A 16,173-nucleotide genomic window follows, 5' to 3' on the forward strand; every position below is an offset into this window, starting at 1 on the left:
GAAAAAGAGGAAAAAAAAAAAAGAGAGCAGAGAGTACGTACATTCAGAAGATGGACAAACAAGAAGAACAAATAGAGACACGGAAGAGAAACTACAGTTAAAGTAAGCCTCCAAGACTTTTGGTATTCTGTTCTCTTTAATAAATCCAAATGTTATATATTAAATATTTCCATGTCAGCAAAAATTGATAAGTCGTAAAAATAGCCCGAGTACAAAGTCTGGATAGTTAGCATTTTTGTAGATAGATATGATCTTCTTGTAATTTGTACTTTCATTGTAGTTGGTGGATAAAAAGAAATAGAACTCTCTCGAGCCCTGACTTGGGTTAGGGTCAATGATGGCCTCAACCAAGGATAAAAAACGATTATGTGTTCTTTACACCTAAAAGAGCGAGATAACTTCTTGCACAAGTTATCTTCTAAATTTATGTTTATTTTTTTTTTCTTTTTCCATTTTCGTGTATTTCTATATTGATACCTTAACTGGAATAAATCACTATTATATATTATTTATCTATTTATTATTGCGATTTGATGTAATATATTTTTTATTTATATATTATTGCTATGAGATTGTAATGTTGAATTATACAATCGCTAAATACACGAATCAGCACCACACCAAACCACGAATCAGGAACAGTATGTTCATATACTTTTCTCTCAAAATAATAAGCCGAGAATTTAAGGAAAACAATACTTAAAAAAAAGACGTAGAAATGTACATGATAAGGTTTATGACAAAAGATGAAGGAGAGGGACAGCTATCAAAGAGTCCTGCAATGCATACATATTTGTGTGTGTATATATATGCTCGTATATCCCCAAACTCGTTGCTCGATCACATCTGTGTTTGTGTTTCCTTTGTGTTTCGTTTATTTTCACACGCCACCAAAAACGCAAAACCTACAAGCTGCCCCGACTCTCTCTGTCACCGTCACAAGACCCTAGTTCCAAACTGTCTGATTTTACACGTCCACAGATAAATCTTTCAATTAAAGAGAAAAGACATGATGATATATAACTGAATTGGAATTTCTTTTTTCATCTCTTTTTGAAAATAAGCTCATTGCCCGGGATTTCCCAGAAGCCGGTCAACGGCAGCATGGACATTTCCCGACGTGGCACGCAACGCCCTGATGTTCTCTTGCGTGTCGAAGAAACCCATTTCCTGAAGCTGTGTCAGTTGAGTTGCGTAAAGCTCTTCCGGCGGAACTACAAGAACCATATGGGGTAAATATCACATTTTCGAGAAGAAAGAAAAACTGATGAAGGTTGGGTTAAGTTTAATGCGGAGATTATTCTAACCATTTGGGTTGTTTGGTACTGCAAAGCCGCCTCCTCCGAGACCACCCGCTCCGAGACCGCTAAACATGTTCATCAGTAAATCCAGCCCATTGTTATTAGGTGTACCTGTATTTCAGTTTCCAAAAACAAAAACAAAGTTGCAAGTGAGAAGGTACACTTGATTGGCGTCAAGAGTAATAGTATCTTCTTTCATTACCTGCAGTCGCGCCAGTCTGAGCAGAATCCCTGCAAATATGGAAACCAATGATTATATGAGACGAGATCTCCTGATTTAAGGGTGTCATTATAGAGGAAGAAGACACCGACAATGAGCTGGTGAAGAAGTAAGACTTAACGAATTCTTATTAGGAAGTGTAACACAGCAGGTCAATTTTAGTAATAACATCAAAGACAATGAAAAAAATATGATAAGCCAAATGCAATCCAGTCCAGAGGAGCCAGAAGTAAAAGAATTAAAGGCCAATATGCTTCCCAATCCAAAGGATAGGAGCCAAAGCGGACATTTGAGAGTAGGTCTAAAGAATTTTTAGGGGTTGGGTTATACCTCCATCAGTCTATGTTTCTTCTAATCTAAAGCTATTTACAAGAAACCATCATACACCACGGGTTACAAGGTAAAGTAACAAAAACAAGCATTCCAAAAACCAACCATCAAGAAAACTCAGAGTAATCTTCTAAACTTACGTGGTTGTCGGCTGTCGATTCATCTGAGAAAAAAGAGATTGCTGTAGACCAAGGATTTGCTGCAAAGAGTAAAGCAGAGATGTCAAAAATTAGAAGCAAAGTTGAAGCCTCTCAGCTTTATCAGCGGCCAAGTCTCCACAACTATATTGAAAGAACTGGAAATATGCCTAATATTTTGCATGTGACTGTGAGATCACATCTGGAAAAGGTGCAAAACATGTGAACGTGTTAACATGAAACAAAGTGTAAACAGACGGGCAAGCACAAATGATTCTCCGAAGCAACTCACCTGCATTGTCTCAGGGTTCATCATCTGTCGCATGAGTTCTGGATTTTGCATCATTTCTCTAAGCTGAGGATTCATATCAGCCATGCCACGCAGCTGTGGGTTGGTGTTTAAAATCTACAGTTTAGATAACAACGGGTGATCAAAATCATGATCACAACACCGATCAGCTCATAACTCAAAGTGTTACCAATAAAATTATATATTTTGCTGATAAACCACTCTCTACCCACACCAAAAAGGTATCGCCAGATAGAATCATGATAAAACACCTCAAAAATATCAAACTGTATCCCCTCTACAGACTGGTAAAGAAGACAATAGCGGAAAGCAAAACGAAACAAATCAAAAGAAAACCTGATTAACATATTGAGGATCTGAGAGCAAGCTCTGCATCATCTGTGATACAGCTGGATTTTGCAACATCTGGTTCATCTGAGAAGCATCTGGCATATTCGGGAGACCAAGTCCTCCAAGACCAGGAATACCTGGTGCTCTAGTCTCCCCTGCAAGATTTGGTCTCGCCGTGTTTGCCTGGGTCCCACCTGTTTCACGAAAGATTTATATACATAATCAACAGAAATCATTCATTCAAAAGTAACATAAATTAAGGAGCATCAAACGCTGTAAAAAAAACGATTTGATTAACGAGAGACTAACTAAAAAAAAAAAAAAAAGGAAGCTTACCACCAGTAGCGTTGCTCCAAGGGTTAGGGAGTGGGTTAGTATTCGGAGCAGCTACGCCGGTGGCTGACTCAGCTCCAGCGGCCGAAGGGTTAGTCGACCCATCTCTGGCTTGAGTCCCGCCTTGGTTCCCCAACAGGGCAGCAAATGGGTTCGAGGCCGCATCGTTCCCGCCATTTCCGCTCATAGTCGTGGCGTTGAGAAACGGCTCCTGAACATTCTCATACATACGCCTCAGCATGTTAAACCCCTCGGGAGAGGATTCAATGTTGCTCATAGCCCTGTCGGTGTTTCTCATCATCTCTCGCATGAGCTCGGGGTTCCTCGCGGCCTCCAGAGTCTGGCGGAGGATGCCCGGGTCGTTGAGGATGTGCGCTAGCTCGGGATTCCGGTCGATGATATCGCGCATCTGAGGGTTGCTCATGATAAGGTTCCGCATCAAGTCGGGGTTGTTCATTAGGCTCTGGATAGCCGGCATGTTCATAATCTCCCTCATCATGTTCGGATTCTGAGTCAGCTGTTGCTGAACCTGCTCGAATTCGGGAAGCCCCGCACCGCCGCCGAGCGGGTTTAAGCCCAGTCCGGGGAATAGAGGCGACCCGATTCCCGTGCCTTCAGTGGACCCCACGCCACGTGTCACTCCTGGCGTAGGTGTCGCCGTGGCAGTGGCAGTGGCAGTGGCCGGGCCTCCGGAAGCAGGTGCGGTGGAAGCCGGGGAAAAACCTCTGACCATGTGAATTGTATGATCTGGTGCCAGGCCTTGAACAAGAGAAAGACGAAGACTCATTCGTTATAGATCATAAAGCAAAAAAAAAAAAAAAAAAAAAATCAACAACAAGGAGAGAAACACGGCCAACAAAGAAGGAAAAGCATAGGGTGTGCCGTGGTCAATGAACAAATCAACCATAATCGTCATGAATTCATGATGTTCTAGTTACTAATCACTCGCCATCAATTAAAAAACGCATCACGAAATCAAAAAATTACCCAAATAAAGCCAATACCAAAGCTATTATTGACCACGAAACCAAATCAGGAAAGAAAAGAAAAAAAACCTCACCGTAGCTTTGAAGGGTTTGATCGTCCTTCAAGATTCGACCTTTGTAGATCAGCCTCTGCTGATCAGGTGGGACATCGGAATTCTGAGCCAGCAATGCCTTGAAAGCCTCGACTGTCGCTTCGAGGCTGGTTCGAACCGTAAATTTTGAGCCGTTCGAGCACCGGACATTGACCACCGCCAAAACTCCCTCGTCGCCTTCACCGCCGACCTTGGCCTCACTCGAATCGCCGCCCTCCGCTCCCATAGCTTCAACAGATCGATTGAATTCAACGAAACCCTAACCCTAATTCCCCCAATATCAGAGACGATTTCTTTCCCTTTTCGCGGATCAATAATCAATTAATGAATAAGATAAACCACTCGAGAGACTCACGATAGGTATATGTGTACAAGAAGCAAGAGAGATTTATAGCTATTTTGCGATACAAATCTTTTCCGATCTGTATATATAGTTGAACATGAATGAATTTTAAGTGGAAAATTAAAATCTGACAGAGACTCGTGAAAAGGCGAAAGGAAGATTTTGGAATAGAAAATTATGTTTTACACCGATGCCTGAAAAAAGAAAAAAAATAAGTAAATTAAAATTAACGGGTGTGGTTCTCTGTAGTTAAATTCGAATATTCCGTGCTACGATTCGTACTCTAACCAATCATGCAAGAACACGAGTAAGCTGTTTCATTACGGAAGGACATGATTGGTCAGACGGGGATGGACTATCAATCGGCGTTCAACCCATAAAGGCCCTCTTGGTGTATGGGCCAAGTAATCTTTTTTCTAGCCCATTTTAGTTTCAGCTTTTTATATTGAGAAATTATACTTATCATTTGAATCATTTTCCATTTTCCACCAAAATTATAATTTGGACAATTTTACTAATAAGTCAATTTTACGGTGGCAACGAATTGCATCGATTAAGAGTCTACGACGGCAATGGAGCTTCCGATGCCAAATGCGAAGAGGCCGGAGGAGTTGAGATCAAAGTCTCCGATTGGGAGACTACGATGGCGATAAAGCTTACGACGCTAAATGCAAGCTTTCATGCTTTCATTGCCGGCATAGACGTAGAGATATAGCGGAGAAGAAGAACACAATGGAGAAGAGTATAGTATCAGAGACTCTGGAAATATAAATGTCAATCCGCAATTAAAAGCCATTGTTCTTTATATGTTATATTTATTATTTTCATTCGTTGTTTTTGCACCCAAAAAAAAAAAAAAAAACCTACCTACTAGAAGAAATCTGCTTAGATTAGGTAACAAATAAATTATAAACCCATACCCCTTTGTTTTACATATACATTTTATATTATACTCTATATTCACTAATGCATTCATTAACTCTTCCTCGGAAGAAGAAAAAAAAAACCCATTTATTAACTAGCTTTTGTGACTTTTATGTCTTATAAAACTTTAAAATACCCTTATATATTTCATTTCCAATATTATTGAAAATAAATTAAAAATAATATTTTACTATGCTTAGGTATTTTAAGGAGAATAAGTGGAGCCAAAAATGGTGACTTGTAATTGATATTTAAATACTAAAATCTACTGATATTAAATATATTCATAAATAATTAATCATTTAAATGTAGTATATAAAGGTATTGAAATCAAAAGTCAACAAAATTAGGTATTAAGCAAGTTGTGAATATCTGTTAATTAAATAACTAACTATAAATAGATTAGATGACTCTAATAGAGCATAAAACATATGGTTTATATAGGTCATCTCATAAATAAATAAAGAGATACATTTGATTTTTTTTTTCTTTCAAAATTATAAGAATAATTCATAAGTTTAAGTTCTTTATATTTGTTGGCCATAAGTTATTAATTTTATCATTATACCCTTGTGACGTGATAGTTAAATGGTAAACATTACACAAAAATTTGAATGGTGCGTTGCGTGTGTGTCTCCGAGGTCGTACCACAAGTACAAGGAGGCAACGAAGATGGTTCCGGCGACTCGCGGACGAGCAACGAGGCATTGCTCGGGTTCAGTGACGAGGCGGAGAGGAGCTGCCCGATTTTTGGTGGCGATTACGACAATGCGTCAAGGCACTTTGAAGTTGTGAGCGCGCGCAGCGACGGTGAGGACACGAGTTGCGAAGCCTCGGCATTTCGAGGCGGAGTTACGCAGCGGCGTCGACTCGGCGCGACGAGTCGGTGTCTCATCGATGACGCGACGGCAGAGAGGCGACTCGAGAAGCGACCGGAGTCCTCTAAGCTTCAGTTTCATTCCCGTCGAGTCGGAGACGCTCCGATTTTCGACGTTAACCTTTTAATCGATTCGTTTAGTTTGAATCTGAAGCGCTAAGAGTTTCAAAATATTTTTTATAGTTATAAAGCTTATGGTAAAGTTTAAGTTATTATAATTATAATTTATAGTTAGTCTAATCCATATCTTATAGAGAAATTGCCTCAACTACCACCATTTAATAAGTTTTTTCCAATTTCCACGAAAAGTTCAATTTGGCCAAAAATACTAGTAAACCACTTGTGCAAATACAAATACAAGTGATTTAGTAGTATTTTTGGCCAAATTAAGCTTTTAGCGGGAAATTGAAAAGAACTTATTAAATGGTGGTAGTTGAGGCAATTTCTCTATCTTATATATCTTATATAGTTATATTATAAGTAATAAGTTTTGGAAAAATGATTAAGGAAGTGAATTTAAAAGAAAAAGAAGGTTTATTATAATTTTATTATCTATTATCTTCTATATTACTAAGTATTATATTTATCTTTAAATAATTATTTTCGTTATAGTTTACTTCTTTAATAAGGTTAGTATTATTTTCAAAATTTACATATATAGTTTTGAACAGGTTATTTTACTAACTACGCTTATAATCTAACTAGCGAGTTATTTTTTTTTACGGGTTTAGAAGAAAGACTTTCTTTATATGACTTTAGGATTAGTGATCTTAGTTTCTTATGGATCTAGGTGGAAAGAAAACGAGTGTCTGTTTTCTCTTAATTTTTAAACGTCGAGCTTCTGTTCTAAATATTGGGCTCGGTCCAAAGAGGTTTTGGTAGTTAGTGCTTTCTTTACGTAGCTAATCTCGTGTCTCGGGATTCACATTTAGTCTTTACCTTTAGGATTCATTTTCTCTTCTCTCGAGCATTGTTTCGTTTGAAGTTGGTGTCTCTGTTTTCTCTGGTAATCTTAATTGAGAACGAGGGATATGATTCTGTGGTGCCTAGTTTTTGTTTCTCTGTGATGAGATTCTGTGGGTTAGTATATTAGTGAGTGTAGAGCTAACGGTGTTCAGATCCCTTTTATTCCTCGGATATTTTCAGGTATCGTCGCAAAGAGTAGGCGTTAAAGAGGAAAAGACGTAGTGAATCAGGAGTCCAAGTAAGTGTGAATTAAGTCAACTACTTACCAAGATAATCACATGCTTGCGTGCATTTTACTGAATTAGTAATTAAGAGTAAGTAAAAGCCCATAAATTTGATAAACTAATCAAGATCGAGGATTCGACCACTTTCTTTGAAAATGTACGTTCGGATTTTATCCAAGAAGTTCAAACGTAACTCCTAACAACCCAAATATTTACTTATGTGAGTAGTTAATTTTTTCTTAACTCACTAATTTTAGATTCACCCAATAGACGGGTTTACGTGAAAAACAAGAATAGGTGTTCCTCAGATTCCAGCCGAGTTATGTGTTCTAGGGGTTGCAAGAGTTGCACCTTGAATCCTCTTTTAAAATACCTTGATGAGCATATGCAATTATATTAACTCGAGTTTCTACTCGAGACGATGCTCTTCCCTTTGTGATGAACTCATATTGGCATATTTAAAAAGAAGTCGAGCTGTCACTTGACAATAATGCCGATCCTTAATTTACATCCACGTGCAAAAACTTTACCCACCATTCACTTTCATTTATTTTTCTTTAGATTGCTCTGCCTTCTGAACCAAACTACCACAAATCTTTATTTTAAAATATTCAACGTATCCGCTCTAAAAATTTAGCGGATAAAACATGTTCTTACATACATGACAATGTTGACATCAGGATACATTGACATGCACTTTTTACTTGCAAGTCAAAAAAAAAAAAAAAACCCTCATAAAATCGACAAATACACTAAACCAACTCTTACTAGGAGCCACAGATATGTACGGAGACAAAACCCTATATCACTATCATTGCTTAATTCTATATATATATGTTCCATACACAAACTTAGGGGAAAAGAAAAGAAAAGAAAAAAAAAACTATGTATTGTTTCCCAATAGAGTCTCCAAGTCCAATAAATAAGAAATAAAGAAAGAATAGTGAAAAATCAGGGAATGTGCTCACACTTGGTCATGTGTTGCAAAAGCGAATTGGCCTTCCTTTGGGCTCTGTTGGTCCCATTCTTTGAGAGGTCAACCAAATGGTCGTAGACTCCGAACTGGAGGGCGGCCAAGATGAACGAGGAGTTGTGGAGGCCGAGCTCGAGGAGCACCGCAGCCGCGCACTCCTTGTTCTTGGGCGTCCCGCAGCGGATTATTCCCACGAGGGTCCCGGCGAAGGAGAGCCCTCCGATCTCCCCGCGGCCCTCGGGGTGGGAGGCGAGGAGGCGGAGGATCGAGAGGGCCTCGTCGACCATCCCCGTGTCCCTGTCCTCCTCGAGGAGGCGGAGGAGCGGGCGCACGATCCCGGCCCTCAGGGCCCGCGCCTTGTTGGCGTTGTTGAGGCAGAGGTTGAAGAGCGCGGTAGCGGCGTCTTTCTTGCCGCGCACCGCCCCGCCCCTCAGGAGCTCCACCAATGGCGGGATCCCGTCGTGGGCCCCCACGAGGAGCTTGTTCTCGTCCAGCATCGACAGGCTGAACAGCGCCGCGGCCGAGTTCTCCCTCGCTTCCCCCGTCCCGCTACGCAGCACCGAGATTATGGCCGGGATCGCGCCTTCCCGGGCGATCAGCCTCTTGTTCGCCTCGTCGATCGACAAGTTTAAAAGCGCCGTCACCGAGTGTTCCTGCGTTAACAACAACGTTTTAATAAACAAATGATGATCGGGTATTATTTTGGGAGTTATTTCTCTTACATTTGTTTAACACGCTAGCCATTTGAGCTTGGTGATTCCATATTAAAGTTTCCATATCGTTAGGGTTGTCCAACAAATGTGGAACTTGACTAGTTTGGATAACATAGAGTTTTTTTACCTTAATACCCGGGTTAGACTCGACTAAAATCGTCGAGGCACTGACAGTGAGACTACTTCATTAATTATCTTGAGAATCTGACCGGAGACTGACAAGGTCTCAAGAATCATCCTTATCACTGGATCAGCCTCTTGCCTCTTTGAGTTAATTTCAAAGGGTTAAAATTAACAAAAAAAATTAGGAAACTAGCTGACTTAAGACTTTTATAATTGCTGTTTAGCCAACCTTCAATAAATATTAGGTAAGTAGCTGCAGACTTGACATATCTACACGTATATACACATTATTATTTTCTTTTCGGTTGTTGCAGTTAAGCTTTTTAAACGTGTAAATAATGACTTATGACTATTTATCAAAAACTTCCTAAAGATTGAATAAATAGCAAACCAGATATGCAAATAAGGCTATATACATTACAAAGAGTTCCAAGAATCACTATTTTTTATTTTTTTAAATTGTAGTGTGACTTAGATACGAGTGGCCGACCGTGACGGTGACCCTGATTGTTGCGTCTAGAAAGAATCGAATCAGGGATTGACAAAGCCTCAAGAATCGACCTTACTACTAGACCAACCCTTGGGGCTTATGGCTAAATTGAGTAAATGGTACCTGAATGGTGGTATCCGGGTAGGATAGAAGGCGGATGAGAGGAGGCACTCCACCGACGTGGGCGATCAGGATCCGGTGCTCGGGATCCTCTTTGGAGAGCATGCGGATCTTGACGACGGCCTCTTTTCTGTCGCTGGATTGGAGATCGCGCACGAGCGAGGTGACCTCCTCTATCGTCTCCGCCGAGCACCCCAGAAACGCCGCCTCCTGCTCCTTCTTCGCAATCTCAAACTTGTTGTCCTCGCACCACTGCCGGATCAAGTTCTTCAGCGCAAAATTCGGAGCCATCGACACATTCTCCAGCGTCTGCCCCGTCTTCGGGCACGACCGCCGGTTCGAATACAGCCACTTCTCTATGCTTGATCTTTCATAAGTCTTCGCATCACAAAGGTTAAAGGAAGAAGAAGAAGAAGAAAGAAAAAACACAAGTTATCCTCTTTATCTCTGCTCTTAACTCAGCAAGGAGTATCAGAATAGCTCATTATTTTCAAAAGATTAAAACTACACACGCACAGGCGCGCTTGAGACCTCAGATATTAGAGAACTTCTCTAATCTAAAACATTTCATAAACCGGAAACAAACAAAAAGACCAAGATAAAATGTTCTGAAAAAAGGTTTGTATTTTGTACAAATATCAATGAGAAAAACTAACGATTACCTATATATTTCGAAAATCAACTGGCACTCTTAACATATTAGTCATTTATTTCGCATTCACGAAATTAACTAACTGAGTTGACCAATTCACTGTAGAATGCGCAAACGATTATTTTGCGAAAAAGAATATAAAAATAGTCATGTGACAAATCCAAATTTATTTTCTTTTCATTGTCAATAATTTATACAAGTAGTTTATGACTGTCAAAAAATTTATTAGTAGTGGCACATTTGGATAAACTAGTTTTTTTTACAAATACATTATCCATTAGTTTCAACGAGCTATTTTGCAAAAATTCCCACCATTACCGACCAGGAATAACATGTAAAAATCTAAAGAACGTAAATAATGTATAGCATATTGTAACGACGATCTTTGTTACCTGGCCACTGGCGACAATAACGGGATCCGTCATGATCTCGAGAGTGATGGGGCAGAGGAATTCATGAGGTATCAGCGACGAGTGACAGCGCTGGAGAGTCTTGACGGATGCCTCGTCGTCGTCTGCCCGGAGCCTTCCCAGGAGCTCTTTGATCTGGTGGAGGCTCTCGGAGCTCGGAGGCCTCCTCCTGGCCGCCAGCCTTTTCACGGCCTCGGCCTCCGCGCTGAGGTCTGCCGCCGTCTGGAGCTCCAGCTTGCTCGCCAGCCTCTCCAAGATGGCTCGGTCAGCGCTCCGACCCTCGCTCTTCCTCGAGAACACCACCATTAGGTCCATCGCAAGCTCCATGTCCTGCGTGTCCGATCTCCGACGTGCCCGCATCAATTGCATGTGCATTAACTCAACCTTCCTCGCACAAAAAAAAAAAAAAAAAAAAAAAAAAAAATCAGACTCGGGCACGTGAAACTCGTCAATTGTATTTTATCCGACGTTTGGTTGGTTAATAAGTTTAAAATTAGCTACTATGCAATTTCAACGTTTTTTTTTTTTTTTTTAAATTATATAATTATATTATCAAAAAATTAGTCAAATAAGTCACCGAAAATCTAAGAATTGCTAAATAGCCAATCTTTTGTAAATTTTTTGTAAATAGTCATCTCAACTTATTTACGGTGCTCAAAAAGATAAAAATATTCAAAAACATTCTCACCTATTTTGGGTTTTAATTTTGTCTTTTTGAGTACCGTAAATAAGTTGAGGTGGCTAAAAACTTAAGTATTATACAAAACGATATAAGTCAAATGACTATATAATTAAAAGACCCTTATAATAATCAAATTAAGACGAGAGAGTTGGGCTATATCTTTAGTGTTATATTTCAAACAGTGTCTTAAAAGAATATACATGTTATAATATGAATAGGTTTATGACTTTAAATACATGTTTTTCTGATATTTGACATGATTATTTATTTAATTTTTTTGTGTCAATATACTATGAACTATTATGCAAGTGGAGTTTCAATTGCCTATGCCTCAAAAAAATAATAGAATGATATTGGGTTGTTTGGATGATGTGTGCATTCAACAATTTCACGAATAGGCTTACAGTACTCAAAATAGTAAGAAGACTTGGTAATTACCAATTACATCTTTCTAATGTTTGACATGTGTGTCTTTGTAACACAAGTAAAAAAAAATATTAATTTGTTGAACGAATTGATCATCAAACTATAATATTTTTTATTATATAAAAAAATGACCAAAATGCTAGTTAATTAATAGTTAAAAGATCATTCTGTTGATACATAATAGAATAGTTTAAGAGCGAAAATATAACTCGTACGGTGAACTGGGGATTAATATCTGCGTTCAAATATTAAACTGGCATTGTAATATTTGCGTTAAATTTGTCAAAGTTGGGATGACTTTTTTCGACAGATTTTTATACTCACCCGGTGGGGAGGGCGGGCACAACGAAGAGGTGCTTTGCCTCATAAGTCATAATAATTATTAAAAAAAACAATAAATAAAAAAATTGGGCCCCACCACTAGCGAGCTAACCAATCAACTGATTAGACAATAGTCATTGATATTTTTATTTATCATTTCTCTTATCTTTCTTCTACACTACTTCGTTCTACTATTACACAAACTGCTGCAAAAGACAGATCTGTTTTCTGACATGAAACTCAATTTTCAATCAATTGAAAAAAAATTAATTAATTAATTTACCTGCTCTTTGACTTCAACTGAGATTCCAAGCTCTTCGTACGGCATTTCATCAAGAACCTGGTTTAGCTTATCATACACAGTATAGAACCTCCCCATCACAGCCTCACTCTCGAGCACCTATGAGATCATCAACAACAATATTAATAATTGATTACACATATATTATTTTTTTTCCCTAATTTAAAAAGAAAAACATCGACGAACCAAATAAATCTTGCTTCCGGTGCTGCAATCCTTCAGGAGCTTTTTGGCCGGGAAAAGAGCGGTTCTCAGACAGACCAAGCTGTTCAAAGCAGAGGCTGAGTTCATAACGGTGTCGTTTTCCCTGATCTCTTCCAAAAGCGGGACTAAGAGCTGTAATCTTCGGACCAGGTTGAGGCATTCCTTTCGGAGAGTTCTCCGGTAGTTGGAGTAAGATCCGACGGACTCGATCAGACGGAGGAGCTCCGAAACGACGTCGCTCTCATCGTCGCCGGTTGCGGTAATTTTCGCCGCTTTCTCTCCCGACTCCATAGGTGGAAATGCGATCTCTCCGTGGCTGTTTGTTTTCTCGGGACGGTTTTTTTGGGTTTGTTTGCCGAGTAAGTGTTTTATTTTATTTATTTATTCTTTCTTGGGAGTAAAAATAAGTAGAAGACAGAAGTAGAAATCATAAGTAGTGGAAGTCTTATGTATGAGAGAGAGAGAGAGAGAGAGAGAGAGAGAGAGAGAGAGTTGTAATTATTAGCAAAAGGAAAATGGAAAGAGAAATCATGTTACTCTCTTTCGTTTGGTCTATTGAGAATATTGGTGGAACAATTTTTTTTTTTAATAATAATAAATGATAAAAATAAGGGGATTTTACGGTATTTAGCAAGAAAAAAACTAACTCGCTAGTCAAACAATCAATGTTCACATTTTGCAAAGTAAAATACTTGTTTAATCATTTAACTTATTAGCTAAACAACAATGGCAATAATAATAAACATTTGAGAAATATATTTGGTTTTGCCGAGGAAAACGCGATAAATATGGATATGGGGAAGTTTGCTAGTGATCTGAGCTCAAAAGTTTTTTTTGGTAATCATGTGTTGTGTAAGCTCAAGACCCAATAGAAGGTATTTCACTCAAGAGCATTTGGTTTGATTAAGCTAAGAAAAGATATTACATTTGGGGGTGATGGCTTGCCGAGCTCCTCTAATAAGGCTTAAATGACTTGAAGTTGAAAAATTAATTACAAACTCTTTTATTAGCTGGGTCAAGTGTGAAACTTATTTTGTTGTAAAAATGATATTAATTGCCTTTATTTTTGAAATTTATAGGCTTACATGTCTATTTCATCTTTTTCTTACTATAAATACTCCACATTTAACACACGAAAACAAGCATAATTAAGATAAAAGCGTGGAATAAGGTATAGATCTCTACCGTTAAAAAAAAATAAAAAAAATAGATGTGTCCATTTCTCTTATTAATTTACACGTGAACTTGAAGATCCCATTCTCTGGCTTGACCTCTAGGGAGGTCAAATTGTTTTAAGCCCCAGTAAAAGAAGGTCTAAATCATGTAAAAAAATTCCGAATATATTAAGTAGTCTAAGTAAAAGTTAAAAGGCTTATAAAATAAATTTGTTTTTGGGTCTAAATTTTTTTCAGAGCCAAGTCTAATCATTTTTAATGAGAAGTCTAACATGGGCGAGGTCTTACATTAGTCCATTATTGTTTAGAGAGAGGTTGACCACCAAAGACCGAGCGCTTACACAGTTATCCAAGATAAAAAGGGTCTCGACACCTTAGAGGTCATGAGTCTTCTTTTGTTTCACATGCCGGACTCGAACTTTACCTTAACCCTAAGTGTGTCTAAGGCTTCTCCTTCTGAATATCGCGAATTATGGGGCAATAATTTAACTAATGCAAATATATATATATATATATATATATATATTACTATTATTCATAAATTCAGTGTTTTTAAGGTATTCACATAATATTTTATATTTGAAAAAAATGTCAATAACGTACCTTCAATAATTTTTCCATCGCCAAATTTGGTATCATATCACAAAGTTTTTACTGCTTAAGCGTTTATCATTTCAAAATCCCTTATGTTTACAAGTTCTTACAATAACACCAACCGGTCAATAATCTTTTGACTTCTTTGTTTAAATAATTATTAAATAATAAAGTTCCTTACTAACAATTTAAATAAAGTTCTATTAATATTTGAAGAATTTTCTAATTCGTAAAACTATAGAATTAAATAAAGTATATAAAGTTAACTTATAAATATATTTTGATATTTTTATTATCTTTTAACAATTACCAAAGTTGTTATGATTTTTAAAAAATAATCAGATAAAAAATAACAATATTGAATGTTGTTGTAAGAATGTGTTTATAAAATATATTTGTATTTGATAGACGGCTAATTGAAGGAGATATGTGCGTATGATGTTAAATTGAAGAGGTGATTATGACATGACCTCCAACTTAAATATATTGAATGGATATTCTTTTTTGGCTTGAGATTTGAATAAATTAAAATCTTATATTATTTTTGTTTGATTGTTAGAAGGGCTAAAATTATAAAATAATTTGTATAGCAATACAAGCTAAAGTAAACTAAAATAACAATATAAATAGAAGGAAATTCTAAATCCATTCGCAAGAGAGATGAAAAATGGATCAGCATTAAAATAATAACAAAAATCATGAGTAGTATACTCAAATAACAAGTATCACTAGAAACTCGATATGCTTTCACATATTCTATATTGCATTTCACGTAAAATTTAATGCATGTCAATAACTTCACGGAAAAATATTTTTCATTGATATTCGTAAAACAAAATGGCGATAAAATGAAGGAAAAAAAATACATGGGTAGTATACTCAAATAACGAAATTTTATAACAATCTAATTCAAACTTCACTCGCAAGAGAGATGAAAAATGGATCAGAAATAAATTAATAACATAAATCATGGGTAGTATACTCAAATAACAAGTATCACTAGAAACTCGATGTGCTTTCACATAGTCTATACTGCATTTCACGTAAACTTTAATGCATGTCAATAACTTCACGGAAAAATATTTTTCATTGAAATTCCATTGATATTCGTAAAACAAAATGTGGCAATAAAATGAAGGAAAAAAAATACATGTCTTTCAAAGGTCAATAGTGCTCATAAATAATTTTTTCATTAAAATTCGACAAAACTCGGGAAAATATATAGAATATTATGCAAAATCTTATAACCCTTTAAACTAAATTTCTCTCGCAGGTACTTCGCTTCCACTCTCTATCATTTTATTTATATACAAAAATTTAAGTGTTTTTAAAATGTAAATTTAGTCAAAGACGTACAATTAAAAAACCTACTCAGTATGTTAAATATTTTTTTCTTTTTGTAACTTCTCAACACAATAAAGTGTGTATATATATATATATATATATATATATATATATATATATATGTATATACACACATATAAATGTTTCAAGTTCTTAACAATATAATGAATCACGTTTTCAAAACATTTTTTACCTTGTAAGAGAAAATTTTGACACTCCATATAAGTAATTTACCACTTTAAAAAAATTAAAGACAGTCTAATAAATTATTG

At 37.1% G+C, this 16,173-nt stretch overlaps 2 protein-coding genes across 2 annotated transcripts; both read right to left on the reverse strand.

Annotated features, from left to right (window-relative positions):
• Window positions 1–630: 630 nt before the first annotated feature.
• LOC149389430 (ubiquitin domain-containing protein DSK2a-like) lies at window positions 631–4,578 on the reverse strand. Its single transcript, XM_089623003.1, has 8 exons — window positions 4,022–4,578; window positions 2,965–3,720; window positions 2,635–2,822; window positions 2,281–2,394; window positions 1,992–2,050; window positions 1,504–1,532; window positions 1,308–1,412; window positions 631–1,214 (listed from the first exon to the last, which is right to left on the reverse strand). The coding sequence occupies exons 1-8, from the start codon at window positions 4,263–4,265 to the stop codon at window positions 1,066–1,068; spliced, it is 1,644 nt and encodes a 547-aa protein (XP_089479129.1). The 5' UTR covers window positions 4,266–4,578; the 3' UTR covers window positions 631–1,065.
• Window positions 4,579–8,156: 3,578 nt separating this feature from the next.
• On the reverse strand, window positions 8,157–13,284 carry LOC149389431 (U-box domain-containing protein 15-like). Its single transcript, XM_089623565.1, has 5 exons — window positions 12,771–13,284; window positions 12,567–12,683; window positions 10,837–11,238; window positions 9,796–10,170; window positions 8,157–8,999 (listed from the first exon to the last, which is right to left on the reverse strand). Exons 1-5 carry the CDS (start codon window positions 13,077–13,079, stop codon window positions 8,325–8,327), a joined length of 1,878 nt encoding a protein of 625 aa, XP_089479691.1. The 5' UTR covers window positions 13,080–13,284; the 3' UTR covers window positions 8,157–8,324.
• Window positions 13,285–16,173: the final 2,889 nt, after the last annotated feature.

Source organism: Urtica dioica, chromosome 8, assembly GCF_054948205.1.
Source record: "Urtica dioica subsp. dioica isolate 48M chromosome 8, U.dioica_male_clone48M_v1_H2, whole genome shotgun sequence".
In the NCBI taxonomy this organism is placed as follows: Eukaryota; Viridiplantae; Streptophyta; class Magnoliopsida; order Rosales; family Urticaceae; genus Urtica; species Urtica dioica.

What these genes read in the sequence shown, in the direction of transcription:
- LOC149389430 (XM_089623003.1), bottom strand. Translation starts at nt 4,265, where the DNA reads ATGGGAGCGGAGGGCGGCGATTCGAGTGAGGCCAAGGTCGGCGGTGAA. An exon ending in ATCCTCAATATGTTAATCAG is followed by an intron (nt 2,395 to 2,634) that starts GTTTTCTTTTGA and finishes TCTAAACTGTAG; the next exon opens with ATTTTAAACACCAACCCACA. An exon ending in TGAACCCTGAGACAATGCAG is followed by an intron (nt 2,051 to 2,280) that starts GTGAGTTGCTTC and finishes TACTCTTTGCAG; the next exon opens with CAAATCCTTGGTCTACAGCA.
- LOC149389431 (XM_089623565.1), bottom strand. Translation starts at nt 13,079, where the DNA reads ATGGAGTCGGGAGAGAAAGCGGCGAAAATTACCGCAACCGGCGACGAT. An exon ending in CCGGAAGCAAGATTTATTTG is followed by an intron (nt 12,684 to 12,770) that starts GTTCGTCGATGT and finishes ATGATCTCATAG; the next exon opens with GTGCTCGAGAGTGAGGCTGT. An exon ending in TTATTGTCGCCAGTGGCCAG is followed by an intron (nt 10,171 to 10,836) that starts GTAACAAAGATC and finishes TGTGATGCGAAG; the next exon opens with ACTTATGAAAGATCAAGCAT.